The 14,719-nt window shown below is 40.6% G+C and overlaps 1 protein-coding gene across 1 annotated transcript; it reads left to right on the top strand.

Moving 5' to 3' along the window:
- The first annotated feature begins 10,342 nt into the window (after positions 1 to 10,342).
- LOC124687338 (vesicle transport protein SFT2B-like) lies at positions 10,343 to 13,331 on the top strand. Its single transcript, XM_047221131.1, has 6 exons — positions 10,343 to 10,607; positions 10,908 to 10,961; positions 11,592 to 11,665; positions 12,200 to 12,317; positions 12,423 to 12,481; positions 12,880 to 13,331. The coding sequence occupies exons 1-6, from the start codon at positions 10,467 to 10,469 to the stop codon at positions 12,956 to 12,958; spliced, it is 525 nt and encodes a 174-aa protein (XP_047077087.1). The 5' UTR covers positions 10,343 to 10,466; the 3' UTR covers positions 12,959 to 13,331.
- The last annotated feature ends 1,388 nt before the right edge of the window (positions 13,332 to 14,719 follow it).

Here is a 14,719-nt window from a genome sequence, read left to right as displayed (position 1 = left end):
TACAATCAAAATCTTTGACTCTCATTTTAATGATGGGCTCCCAACCATCCTCTAGCTTTCTAGGAATAGAAGTTTCAAGTTTTAGTTTTTCTTCTCTAGCTTTTATGAGAGCATTTGTAATATGTTTTGTGAAAGCCAAGTTTACAGCGCTAGCATTGGGACTCTTAGCAAGTTTTTGTAAGAACTTTATAACTTCAGAGATGTGGCAATCATCAAAATCTAAATCATTACAATCTAAAGCAATGGGATTATCATCCCCAAGGTTGGAAAAAATTTCAGCAGTTTTATCACAAGCAGTTTCAGCAGTTTTAGCAGTTTCAGGTAATTTTGCGCGCTTTGCACTAGGAGTAGAAGCATTGCCAACACCAATTATTTTACCATTAGTAGGAGGTGCAGCAACATGTGAAGAATTAGCATTGCTAGTGGTGGTAATAGTCCAAACTTTAGCTACATTTTCTTCTTTAGCTAGTTTTTCATTTTCTTCTCTATCCCACCTAGCTCGCAGTTCAGCCATTAATCTTATATTCTCATTAATTCTAACTTGGATGGAATTTGCTGTAGTAACAATTTTATTTTCAATATCCCTATTAGGCATAACTTTCGATTTCAAAAGATCAACATCAGAGGCAAAACTATCAACCTTAGAAGCAAGAATATCAATTTTATTGAGCTTTTCCTCAACAGATTTGTTAAAGGCAGTTTGCGTACTAATAAATTCTTTAAGCATAGCTTCAAGTCCAGGGGGTGTATTCCTATTATTGTTGTAAGAATTCCCATAAGAATTAGCATAACCGTTACCATTATTAAAAGGATATGGCCTATAGTTATTACTAGAATTGTTCCGATAAGCATTGTTGTTGAAATTATTATTTTTAATGAAGTTTACATCAACATGTTCTTCTTGAGCAACCAATGAAGCTAATGGAACATTATTAGGATCAACATTAGTCCTATCATTCACAAGCATAGACATAATAGCATCAACCTTATCATTCAAGGAAGAGGATTCTTCAACGAGAATTTACCTTCTTACCTTGTGGAGCTCTTTCAGTGTGCCATTCAGAGTAATTAACCATCATATTATCAAGGAGCTTTGTTGCTTCACCAAGAGTGATGGACATAAAGGTACCTCCAGCAGCTGAATCCAATAAATTCCGCGAAGAAAAATTTAGTCCTGCATAGAAGGTTTGGATGATCATCCAAGTAGTCGATCCATGGGTTGGGCAATTTTTAACCAAAGATTTCATTCTTTCCCAAGCTTGAGCAACATGTTCATTATCCAATTGTTTAAAATTCATTATGCTACTCCTCAAAGATATAATTTTAGCGGGGGATAATATCTACCAATAAAAGCATCCTTGCATTTAGTCCGAGGAATCAATACTATTCTTAGGCAGAGATAGCAACCAATCTTTAGCTCTTCCTCTTAATGAGAAAGGAAACAATTTTAATTTTATAATGTCACCATCTACATCTTTATATTTTTGCATTTCACATAGTTCAAAAAAATTATTGAGATGGGCAGCAGCATCATCAGAACTAACACCGAGAAAATTGCTCTCGCATAACAAGATTTAGTAAAGCGAGGTTTAATTTCAAAGAATTCCGTCTGTAGTAGCGAGGTGGAGCAATAGGTGTGCATAGGAAATCATTATTATTTGTGCTAGTGAAGTCACACAACTTAGTATTTTCAGGGGTGGCCATTTTAGCAGTAGTAAATAAAGCAAACTAGATAAAGTAAATGCAAGTAAACTAATTTTTTTGTGTTTTTGATATAAAGTGCAAGACAGTAAATAAAGTAAAGCTAGCAACTAATTTTTTTGTGTTTTGATATAATGCAGCAAACAAAGTAGTAAATAAAATAAAGCAAGACAAAAACAAAGTAAAGAGGTTGGGAAGTGGAGACTCCCCTTGCAGCGTGTCTTGATCTTCCCGGCAACGGCGCCAGAAAATATGCTTGATGGCGTGTATTTCACACGTTCGTTGGGAACCCCAAGAGGAAGGTATGATGCGCACAGCAGCAAGTTTTCCCTCAGAAAGAAACCAAGGTTTATCGAACCAGGAGGAGCCAAGAAGCACGTTGAAGGTTGATGGCGGCGGGATGTAGTGCGACGCAACACCGGGGATTCCGGCGCCAACGTGGAACCTGCACAACACAACCAAAGTACTTTGCCCCAACGAAACGAGTGAGGTTGTCAATCTCACCGGCTTGCTGTAACAACGGGTGAACCGTATTGTGTGGAAGATGATTGTTTGCGAGAGAAAACGAGTAAAACAAGTATTGCGACAGATTTGTATTTCGGTATTAAAGAATGGACCGGGGTCCACAGTTCACTAGAGGTGTCTCTCCCATAAGATAAAAGCATGTTGGGTGAACAAATTACAGTCGGGCAATTGACAAATAGAGAGGGCATAACAATGCACATACATGTCATGATAAATATAGTGAGATTTAATTGGGCATTACGACAAAGTACATAGACCGCCATCCAAGCTGCATCTATGCCTAAAAAGTCCACCTTCGGGTTATCGTCCGAACCCCCTCCGGTATTAAGTTGCTAAGCAACGAGACAATTGCATTAAGTATGGTGCGTAATGTAATCAACAACTACATCCTCGAGACATAGCGCCAATGTTTTATCCCTAGTGGCAACGAGCACAACACAACCTTAGAACTTTACATCACTTCGTCCCGGGTGTCAATGCGGGCATGAACCCACTATCGAGCATAAATACTCCCTCTTGGAGTTAAGAGCAAAAACTTGGCCAGAGCCTCTACTAATAACGGAGAGCATGCAAGATCATAAACAACACATATGTAATAACTTGATAATTAACATAACATGGTATTCTCTATCCATCGGATCCCGACAAACACAACATAGAGTATTACGGATAGATGATCTTGATCATGTTAGGCAGCTCACAAGATCCATCAATGAAGCACAATGAGGAGAAGACAACCATCTAGCTACTTGCTATGGACCCATAGTCCAGGGGTGAACTACTCACTCATCACTCCGGAGGCAACCATGGCGGTGTAGAGTCCTCCGGGAGATGAATCCCCTCTCCGGCAGGGTGCCGGAAGAGATCTCCAGAATCCCCCGAGATGGGATTGGCGGCGGCGTCGTCTCTGGAAGGTTTTCCGTATCGTGGTTTTTTCGCCTCAGGGGTTTCGCGACGGAGGCTTTAAGTAGGCGGAAGGGCGGAGTCGGAGGGCTGACGAGGGGCCCACACCATAGGGCGGCGCGGGCCCCTCCTTGGCCGCGCCGCCTTGTGGTGTCGCCACCTCGTGGCCCCACTTCGTATGCTCTTCGGTCTTCCGGAAGGTTCGTGGCAAAATAGGACCCCGGGTCTTGATTTCGTCCAATTCCGAGAATATTTCGTTACTAGGATTTCCGAAACCAAAAACAGCGAAAACAACGAAGCGGCACTTCGGCATCTTGTTAATAGGTTAGTTCCAGAAAATGCACGAATATGACATAAAGTGTGCATAAAACATGTAGGTATCATCAATAATATGGCATGGATCATAAGAAATTATCGATACGTCGGAGACGTATCAGGTGCCACACCTCTCCAACGTAGACGTACTTTCCCTCGAAAGGAAGAAAATATGTGAATCAACCCTTGTATCTCCGTGTGCTTCACTCTTGATTACTTCTATCATTTACTGTTCATTTATTAATCGTATCAGTTATCTTGTTACTTGCTTGTATTTGATCATATAGCTAAATTTACATAGTTGCATATCTAGAGAATGTACCTTTTGTGTCAAGCCTAAATTGAAAAGGAATTAAAATTTGATAAGCACCTATTCACTCCCTCTTCCGCTCTAGGTGCCCATATGATCTATTTAGCCTTGGAAGTGCGGCGAACCACAGCCCCTCGCCAGTGGGTGGGTTTTCGATCCTTTTTAGATAGTTCCAATATGTGTCTTCTTTGGGATGGTGAGGTGACGTCAACATCATAAATGCAGAATAAGGTCCTCCCCATCCTATTCTCTTCGATGGTGCACCTAGCACCGGCGAAGGGTGTGTGGAGTTGATCGTCCAGTGGATCTCATATAGGATCCAATCCTTTTTCATATTTGTTGGTGTGGTTACATGTTTGGCTCTTTCGATCTATAGTTCTCATCATTGGCGATGGTTGCTATTTTGGTGCACTAGTCCTTTGGGGCCTTACCACGAAGAATTCATGTTCCTCTACTACAATAAGCTCTACTTCAATAACCTTTGCTTGACTTGGGTGATTGAGGGTGAGGACGGTAGTGCGCCTTCGGCTTGCTCCACTATTCGTAGTCTTCGTTAGGTGGTACAATGACCTATTTGTTATTTTATTACTTTTGGTGTTCTTCTTTGTATTGTTGATGATTATTAATAGATGATCGTCTTTTTCACAAAAAAATGTTTGAGTTCCATATATAACACTATGGAAAGTAAAAGAGCTCCCACTTTTAAGTTTTGCATTCATAAGATTACTATCTTTACTATTATATTGGAGTTGGGGATGATATCACTTTGACATCAAACATTCGAAAGATCCCAACCGTTCATCATCACATCCAGCGCTAATCACACATCCAGCGCTAATCACACACGCGTAAGGAAACAAACCGATTCACCATCAATTAGGGATATTTACAAATCACGGTCATCTTTACTATTATATTGGAGTTGGGGATGGTATCACTTTGACATCAAACATTCGAAAGATCCCAACCGTTCATCATCACATCCAGCGCTAATCACACACGCGTAAGGAAACAAACCGATTCACCATCAATTAGGGATATTTACAAATCACGGTCATAAGTAAACATACCCATTCAGAAAACGCATGCTCAATCAATCTTTACTATTATATGTTACGTCCACTTTGCACTTTGTACTTTTGACTGCCAAATTTATATATCAATCATCTTTACTATTATATTGGAGTTGGGGATGGTATCACTTTGACATCAAACATTCGAAAGATCCCAACCGTTCATCATCACATCCAGCGCTAATCACACATCCAGCGCTAATCACACACGCGTAAGGAAACAAACCGATTCACCATCAATTAGGGATATTTACAAATCACAGTCATCTTTACTATTATATTGGAGTTGGGGATGGTATCACTTTGACATCAAACATTCGAAAGATCCCAACCGTTCATCATCACATCCAGCGCTAATCACACATCCAGTGCTAATCACACATCCAGCGCTAATCACACATGCGTAAGGAAACAAACCGATTCACCATCAATTAGGGATATTTACAAATCACGGTCATAAGGAAACATACCCATTCAGAAAACACATGCTCAATCAATCTTTACTATTATATGTTACGTCCACTTTGCACTTTGTACTTTTGACTGCCAAATTTATATATCAATCACAATCAAGGTAATTATCTTTACTATTATCTTTACTATTATATTGGAGTTGGGGATGGTATCACTTTGACATCAAACATTCGAAAGATCCCAACCGTTCATCATCTTTACTATTATATTGGAGTTGGGGATGGTATCACTTTGACATCAAACATTCGAAAGATCCCAACCGTTCATCATCACATCCAGCGCTAATCACACATCCAGCGCTAATCACACACGCGTAAGGAAACAAACCGATTCACCATCAGTTAGGGATATTTACAAATCACGGTCATAAGGAAACATACCCATTCAGAAAACGCATGCTCAATCAATCTTTACTATTATATGTTACGTCCACTTTGCACTTTGTACTTTTGACTGCCAAATTTATATATCAATCACAATCAAGGTAATTATCTTTACTATTATATTGGAGTTGGGGATGGTATCACTTTGACATCAAACATTCGAAAGATCCCAACCGTTCATCATCACATCCAGCGCTAATCACACACGCGTAAGGAAACAAACCGATTCACCATCAATTAGGGATATTTACAAATCACGGTCATAAGGAAACATACCCATTCAGAAAACGCATGCTCAATCAATCTTTACTATTATATATTACCTCCACTTTGAACTTTGTACTTTTGACTGCCAAATTTATATATCAATCACAATCAAGGTAATTAATACACGGTATGAGGATATCAAATAAGGTAATCACGATATCAAAAACAGATTGCACGTCGCGCAATACTTGCCAAAAAAATTCTCCCATCCTGACAAAACGCTTGCCAAAAATGTCTCTCATTATCATAAACCTTTACCAACCCAATCAAATCAAATCCACGTGTGCCAGGGATGTTGTGCCCACGGGAATGAGTCAATGAGATTTGATTGATTAAGCCAGCTTTTGGCAAATGATAATGAGAGCAAATTTTTAGCAAGATATGAGGTAGATTTTGGATTTGTTTCTCCAACCCACCAGGAAACCTAAGCATGGCCTTAGGCGCTTAGGTGCCCATGCTCCGCTTTTCTTCCTCCTGGCCACCGCGGAGCACCCCACAAACGACGAACACGTCGGATCATAGGCGCCTGCCGGACGCCCACCATGGTCGCGCTTGCTCCTGTGGTTGGCCGCACCATGGCGACGAGCCGAGGGAGTGGGAAAGCAAACCGAGGCCGAGGCCGGGGTAGGTGGCGGAGCTCCAGGCCGACAGGACGACAAAGGCGAGGCGATGGTGGCTCTCGGCTATGGCTGCGGCCGCCGGGAGGGGCGCAATCGAAGGAGGTCTCCGAGGTGCGAAATAACGAGCGAGGAGGCACAGATGATGAACTTATGAGTTATGATCACCTTCCCGAGGTGATTTAGTCGGCGTCCACCCAGAGGTGCTGCTGATGAGTTTCGGCGACCACCTCGCCGAGCTGTTTCTCCTTCCAAGGTGAGCTCCACTGTTTATTTCTTCTCCTGCCGACATATTAATTTTTCTGACAATATTGGTAAAATGCTTTGACAGGTGATGGTGCCTGGAGGTGGGAGAAAACAGTTTAAGCAAACACGATAGGTATGGCTGAAATCAGTCTCCAATCTTCAGAACTGACTCAGGGTATTATGGAAATAATCACTGATGCGTGCACGTAAGACATGGCAGTATTGGAGGTTTATATGCAACATATGAGCACCTTACGTCTCCTGATAAATAATTGGTGATGCATCCGTTGTACAGATAGTAGAATAACAGAGATACATGTTTAATGTTTAATATAGTGTGCTAATTTTGCATTTGCATTCCTGGTAGTTTATTGCGCCATACAAGATAAGAGGTCTAAGCATCAACTATGTATCTTGCTTACACTATCTAGAATTATATTCTGCTGCTATATCTTTGGCCATGAGGCCTTGCCTATTTATTAGTTCTATGAACTAAAGAAGTATAAATGTGTGGTTTTACCGAATGTTGTGGTGATACAAGCTTTGGCTTGCAACCCGCCTTTTTTACTTATTCCTTGAAATTATTCAAATGTGAGATTACAATCCAAAGTTAGAAGTGTGACATGACATCTAGGGTCTGCAATAGTAGTAGGTTCTACTACCTCAGATCACATTTAGTCGGCACGGGAGTGACTTGCCTACGTGCATGTACGTTCTTGGTGCCAATGTCAATTAAATCCGATCGGAGGGAGTCTATGACATCCAATTGTCCACGTTTTTTTTTGTTGGCCACTAATGGGTGATGATTCTGATGACGATGACGGTGCTCTTGAAAGGTCTAATATGAGCCGTGGTCTGCAGTCCCATTTGTCTGGGCCCAGCTCTTGGACGCCTATCTTGCATGTTTGTTCTTCGGAGCTTGATTGTTCTATTCCATCTCCTAATGTTCGTTTGCCTCATTCATCTGATGTTTCTCTCGCTGCCTTGGTTTATGATTTTTCTGGTTTCCGACTTCTGAGTTGTTTCTATTTTTGACTTTCCATTACGATTTGTTTGTGTTGCTTACCCTTCTTTGTTTACTGTGCATTCAGTAAATTTATTCTCCCCTTTGGTTACTATATGTATATACTACTCCACTTTTTGGTTTCTTTCCCCTTACAGAATATGATCTTGCTGTTAGTTTCGTTGTTGTCGCGCATATATGTTTGCTCTGCGAACCATGTCCTACTGCTTGCGCGAATGATGCTGTGTTTTTTGAGTAGATTCTATTCCGATGAGTTTTATGAAATTCTTACCACATTATTTGCCAATCGTGTGCACATAGTAGGAGCTGATTGTTTGAATTTTAATGCAGGGGCAGGTCCATGGTCAAGCAATCAGTTCCAAAAGTTTGCCAATGGCAGTTACAAGTGTTTGCTGAAGCTAACTCTAAATGCTCTGAGATGCCAGACAGTCCGCGCCTGAGGAATTAACATCAAATCCTTGCAGAGTGTGGCCGCAACTATCCAGTGTTAGATTACCGTCGATAGTTTATGTATCATTTTTTACAACCTGTTAGCACCGTATTTGTACTATGTTTATGTACTACTCTCAAGATCACCCTTAACTTTTTGTCCATGTTTCTATTTTTATTGCTAATGTAGTTACTCTATGCAGTGCTAAAATATGATTTTTGTGCGTAGTGACAATTTATGGTTTCTAATACATAACGGAATTTAGTGTAGTAACAAACTGAAGATGAAGCGAAAGGCGCTAATTAGTACAGAGAAAATTGAGGCCGGCTCGTGGAATCATCAAACAGAGCACACGGAAGAAATTGTTCAAAAAACAACTACGAAGAATTTTAGGGTTCTCGTACATTAACTTCAGGAAGACTTCTCTTTTAAAGCTTTACCAATTAAAAGGTAGATACACATCGCCACAAAAAGCATATTCCAAGGATGGAACCATTTAAAAGATAGATACACAATGGCTTAAAAAACGCACGCGCAAAAAACTTTAGGATTCTCCTACAGTAACACCTTTTTAAGCTTCAATACTTAAAAGATGGATACACAATATCTTAAAAAACACACTCCAAAGAAATAACCACTACCCACTTTTTACTATAAAATTGCCACTAGAACCATTTGTGGCTTCGAAGAATTAGATCAGCCAAAGAGAATCCAAATAATTTATTTGGTAGTACTACTGAAAATCCATTTCCTAATGTCTTTTGTTTTTCCATGTTTAATTGATTCTATTGGATAACTATCCATTTATTTTAGATTCTTATTGATTGAGTACACAAGTAAGCCAACAAGGATTGCCTATTTTTTCGAGATACCTAATGTGTGTTCTATTTTTCCCGGGGCTTGCTCATATCCGGGCTTTGCCACCATTATTTATTTCATATTCAAACTAAACTGTACCAATTATCTAAATGTACTTCAAATAATATGAATTGCAAGAAAAAATAAAGACCGTAGCAACGCACGGGCATTCAACTAGTCTAGATAATATTCAGCATAAAGCACTCTTGCACACAGAGAATCCGGCCACTCCATCAATCTCCGACTTTTCTTTGCTAACATTGCAGTTTTAAATATCACAAATATCTATATGGCATGAGCAACCGCATTAATAAGCATTTCCTTTCCTCCCATGGATATGATTTTCTCCTTGCCACCACTAATGAGTGTGTGTACTCATTCAATAAGATATCAAATTATCAACCCTATGCGCACCCACCATGAAAGGAAAATCAAGATCACGATCATTTAAATACTCTAACTCACAACTCTTCAGACACCTTCACTCTACTATTAACCACAATATTAGGGCTGAAATATAGGATGCATTTAGCCGCATTTATATTTGGTCCAAGCTAGCACAGTAAGCATCAAGATTTTTCTTTCATTTGTTTTGCATTCTCCTCCATCAAAATAAGCAAATCATCTACGAACAAAAGGTGATAAATCATAGGTGCCTCCCGTCACACTTTTACACCTAGGAGTGACCATGTGTGCTCAGCTTGATTAAGCATTCATGACAAGGCCTGAGGATCACCTTGGCGAATCCTTCTTGAAGATGTGAAACATTCGTGAAACTTGTATATTACCGAAGATACATAAGCCATAATTAATTTTACCCATCATTTGCCAAATCCCAACTTAAGCATCATTTCTCTAAAAAAACACCTTTTAACACGATCATATACCTTATGTATATCCAGTATACGAATGAACCCATGTGAGAATCCCTCAGACGTTAGGATTTAGGAAAGTTTGCTTCTTCTTTTTCTGAGCTATGATCTCTCCATTGCTTTTGTTTAGGGTTATCTCTCCATTGCTTAAGTGGATATTTTGGCGTTTCAAGAAAAGTGGATATTTTGGCGAACACAATATTAGGCCCGATGAGATACATACGACATGGCCGGCCCATCACCAATCTTTTTTTTAACAAGCCCATCACCAATCTAGCCCAGTCTCCCAGTACACTACTACTCCATCTTCCTCCTGCGACTAGTACTGTCAGGAAGTACCTGAATTCCCAAACCAACTGCCATCTATCTTCTTCGCCGGACGGTGGGATTCTCCCGCATCCGCCTTCACCCACCGGCCACGCGCCCGCCCGCCGAGCTCTCTAGTCTCTAGGCTACACAGCAGCTACCATGGACAGGATGCGGGACGCCCTGGAGCGGGCCAAGATGCTGGTCGGCATGGAGGTCGACGAGGAGGCCGCGCTGCCGCCGCCCGAGGAGCAGTCCTTCTTCGACGACATCAACCGGCACTGCACCCTCAACACAACCCAGGCAATAAGCCGCCTCCTCCCCCTCTCCCGCCCGCCTTCCTGTGCTCGCTATACTCTCGGATCCGAGGCGTCTTCGCCCAGATCTGCCCGCGAGCCGATTATTGACCTAAGATGATGCTAACTAGCGGCTTCTCAGGGGACCGACCAGCGAGAAATTATGGTATAGGATAGGTCGCGGTAGAACCGTTCGAGCAATGCGGGCTATGCTGTTTACCAGATCATGGCTAATTTGCTCTTGCTGAGCGTATGGTGGTTATGTCGTGGAACTGAAATTCACGCTTGTTTGGTCTTATTTGTGCAGAGGCTGTATGGTTTCGCGATATGCTTGGCTGCTGGTCTGACGTGCACTTTCTTGGTGAGCTTATCTGCCTTAACAGCATTCTCATGCACACTTTCCCCTTCTCTTATCGCACATGGAACTCCGCTGTCATTGATGTTTTTTCTTTCGGTGTTGCTTCGTGAATGCTGTCAAGTGAGGTAGGGTAGTAAATGGTTCATCCACCTTTAAGTAACAATTTGATGCTTCACCCTTGCCGGATGTTCCTTACCTCGTTTGGTTCATATGCTTCACACCATCACCTGCTGTCTCTGGTTTTAATTTGTGATAAAACTGTCTATGACTAGAAATCTTTTATAGATAAAATATAATTTGGCATGATCAATCTTATAATTGTTGGCCAGGACAAATGTTACATAGGAATACTTAATACTGCTCCCTAAGCACCTTTAGGAGAGGAGAACCTGTATGTAAGCCTTCTCATATTATGATGTTTCCCTTGTAGAGTTCTGTAATTAATTCGATGACACATTACTGTACCACATGATGTATTAATCATGATAATCACATTCTTGCATCACATCACATGAGTTGGGGAACATCAGATAGTGCAATCTGATTCTATGTATTATGTCTGCCTACATTTTTATTCTGCAATGTTAGTTTTTACCTTCCGTTATATTTAGCAGTTTTCTTCTGTCATCGCAGTCAATGATCGTTTTCTTCCATCCTGTGAAATTTGGGGTTACATTCACACTTGGCAATATGATGGCGCTCGGAAGGTCTGTTGCACCGTTTCTTGAAGTTATATGTTTCCTTGTTCTAACAGATATCTTTTCTTCTATTTCCTTATGTGAGATTATGGACAACATTTTTTATTATCAGAGAATCTCCTGACTTTTAAATTTTTTCTTCTACTAAGTTATATGTTTCCATAACCAGTAAAATCAGCATGATCCTTATTTGAAGGACTTGTTTACACTTTTCACATAGATGTCTGGATGCAAAAGCAGAACCTTCCTCGACTCTTCATCTCACTTTGAAGAATGTGATTTTTCTAGTTTTGCAACTTAACCTAGTTATAGAAGTTTATGTGCTTAATGCAGTCTAACTTTGGCATAGATATAACTATTTTCTTTTCAAGGTGTTACATGATTTAGTCGTGACTTTATGAGCACCTTAATATCTAAGAGACTACTTTGCCACTCAATGTGTGGTCTATAATGTTCATGCACCTTTCGTATCTAGATTATCTTTTTGACGTGTCTCTAACTTTTTCTTCATGTCAGCTAATGCTGGGACCATTTGTTTGACAGTACAGCATTTCTTATAGGCCCGAAGAGACAATTTGATATGATGCTTGATTCTGTGCGCATATATGCCACTGCTATATACATTGCAAGCATCATTGTTGCTCTATTTTGCGCTCTCTTAGTAAGTAAACTGATTTGAGAAATCCGGTACATTTCATAAATTTATGACATTCTTATGTGTTACTTATATGATCAACTACATCGATGGTCCTTTATCTCTAAACAGGTTCACAGTAAGGTGTTGACTCTACTTGCCATCATTTTGGAATTTGGTGCCCTTGTCTGGTAAGTTGAATCTCTTCCAGTGTATGAATTTTTAATTTTTAACAAAAGCTACTATCAACCTTGCATAATGCTGGCCCAGCCGCACGCTCATAACTTATCTAGGTCCAGTTATGTGTAAACAATGCGTTGGAAGTAATACATTTTAAAGCATTAACCAATATTCACTACTATTTTCCTTGAAAAAGTATTCACAGCTAAGAGATATCATAGTGTATATCTGCACATGCCATTGATTAAAACTTGCAGGATGCAACACTAATGTCTCATCATATCGCTTAAAATTGACAACCATGTTTGGATCTGCAAAGGGTTTAACCACTTAAATTAGCATTGCAAAAGCATAATGGATTGATCAGCAATTCTGAAGATATACAATGTTGTTATTTTGGTATTTGCAGGTACAGTCTAAGCTATATACCCTTTGCGCGGTCAGTTGTTTCAAAAGTGATGGCGTCTTGCTTCGACACTGAATTCTAGAGCAACCATCCTGATCCCATCTACCGCTCGTTGCTGGATCGTAGACATCCGTGATCAACCTCCCATTGCTGGATCGGTAGACATCGATGATGTACCTTTCATTGCTGGATCAGTAGATACTGGTGATCTACTGTGTACTTCTAACAACCATCTTCTTTCACAAATCTGTATATGGCATCTCGTTTGTTCCCTTTGGCTTGGGATTTCCCTCCACGTGAATGCATGGCACACTCTTCGTAGATCATAGGAGCATCACTGTGATAGTCCTGTATGATGTCAAAATTATATTATGATAGAAGTATCATGGTGCCTGTTTGAAAATCCTGATTGTGAAGGCTTTGCTGAAAACCAGCCATTGTCAAATTTCTCACTATATCATGGTGGTGCATATGTATGAATGCCATGTTGGTGCTTAAAGAGAGAGAAATAGTCTATTTTATCTACAAGTTCTGTTTGTGAACACCTAGACAATTCATTAATTTAGTGCTTATTATGGGTATAAACACCTGGTAAGTGTTGATGTTATGTGCTACTCTGTATCCTCTAGAAGAAGAGGCAACATATGGCATGTAAGTGGATACTCATTTTCAATAAAATCAGAGAAAGTGGATGTCATGTAATCTGCTTTCAAGAAACGAAAAAAGAAGACAATAGACATTAAGTTCATCAGGAACTTTTGTCCAAGAAACTTTGACTGCTTTGTCTTCCACCCATCCATTGGCCGATTTGGTTGTATTCTTATAATTTGGGACAGTTCAGTTTTTATAGGTTATTGTGTCTTTGAAAATGAGTATGCCCTCCAGTCCACAACTTCAGGTGCCACCTGGACTCTAACAAACATATATGCTCCATGTCAAGATGCCCAGCAACTGCAATTCTTGTCCTGGTTTCATGATGTCCATATCCCTACTGATGCAGATTGGTTGCTAGTGGGGGATTTCAACCTAATTCGGTCTCCTAATGATAGAAACAAGCCTGGTGGCAGTGGCGGAGCCAGCAGGGTGGAAGCGTGGGGCGGCCCCACCCTAAGATTCGGCCCAACCCATATATATTCTATAGAAAATGAGAAAAAAATAAAAAAAAGCCCAACCCAGTTAGGCCTGCCCCACCCTAGCAAAATGGGCTGGATTCGCCACTGCCTGGTGGTAATGAATTTGGGACTAATTGTATTCCTCTCATAGGAAGAAAATTCACTTGGAGTAACATGCACCCCTCGCCTCTACTACAAAGAATAGATCGGTTTTTTTACTTCTCTGTCTTGGAATACAAGCTAGGTTAAAGCCTAAAACGCGCTGGCTCAACGGCGAGGCAGTCGCGGTGTGACGACCAGGAAAGGCTTGGCTCGACGGCCAGGAACTGGCGCAACGGGCATGCCACAACCGTTTCTGTTGGGGCCACGTTAGGCTGATGGGAGGGCCTGCTGTTAGATTCCGTGTAAATCATATTCAATTTTTAGTGCATATTACAAAAAAATTACTGTAAAGTGGCAGATTTTTGCTAGCTAACTAAGAAGTAGTGATAGTTTTCCAAAATTTAGATAGAAATATGGTATTTTTATGCTATCAACTGTTTTGGTATATCTTGTTCAGTTTAGCAAGCGTGCATCGTGGAGATCTCATCTGTGCATGCATGTTCTTGTACTGGATGCGTTGGTTTGATAGAGAAGAAATCACTGCTGCTACATATCACGGGACCATGGACGTTACATCGATCTAATGGGCAGGTATGGGTACCTCCGACCAAAATCGACTGTGTTTGCCT

This window comes from Lolium rigidum, chromosome 2, assembly GCF_022539505.1.
Source record: "Lolium rigidum isolate FL_2022 chromosome 2, APGP_CSIRO_Lrig_0.1, whole genome shotgun sequence".
In the NCBI taxonomy this organism is placed as follows: Eukaryota; Viridiplantae; Streptophyta; class Magnoliopsida; order Poales; family Poaceae; genus Lolium; species Lolium rigidum.
This window is presented reverse-complemented; position numbering and strand designations above follow the sequence as displayed.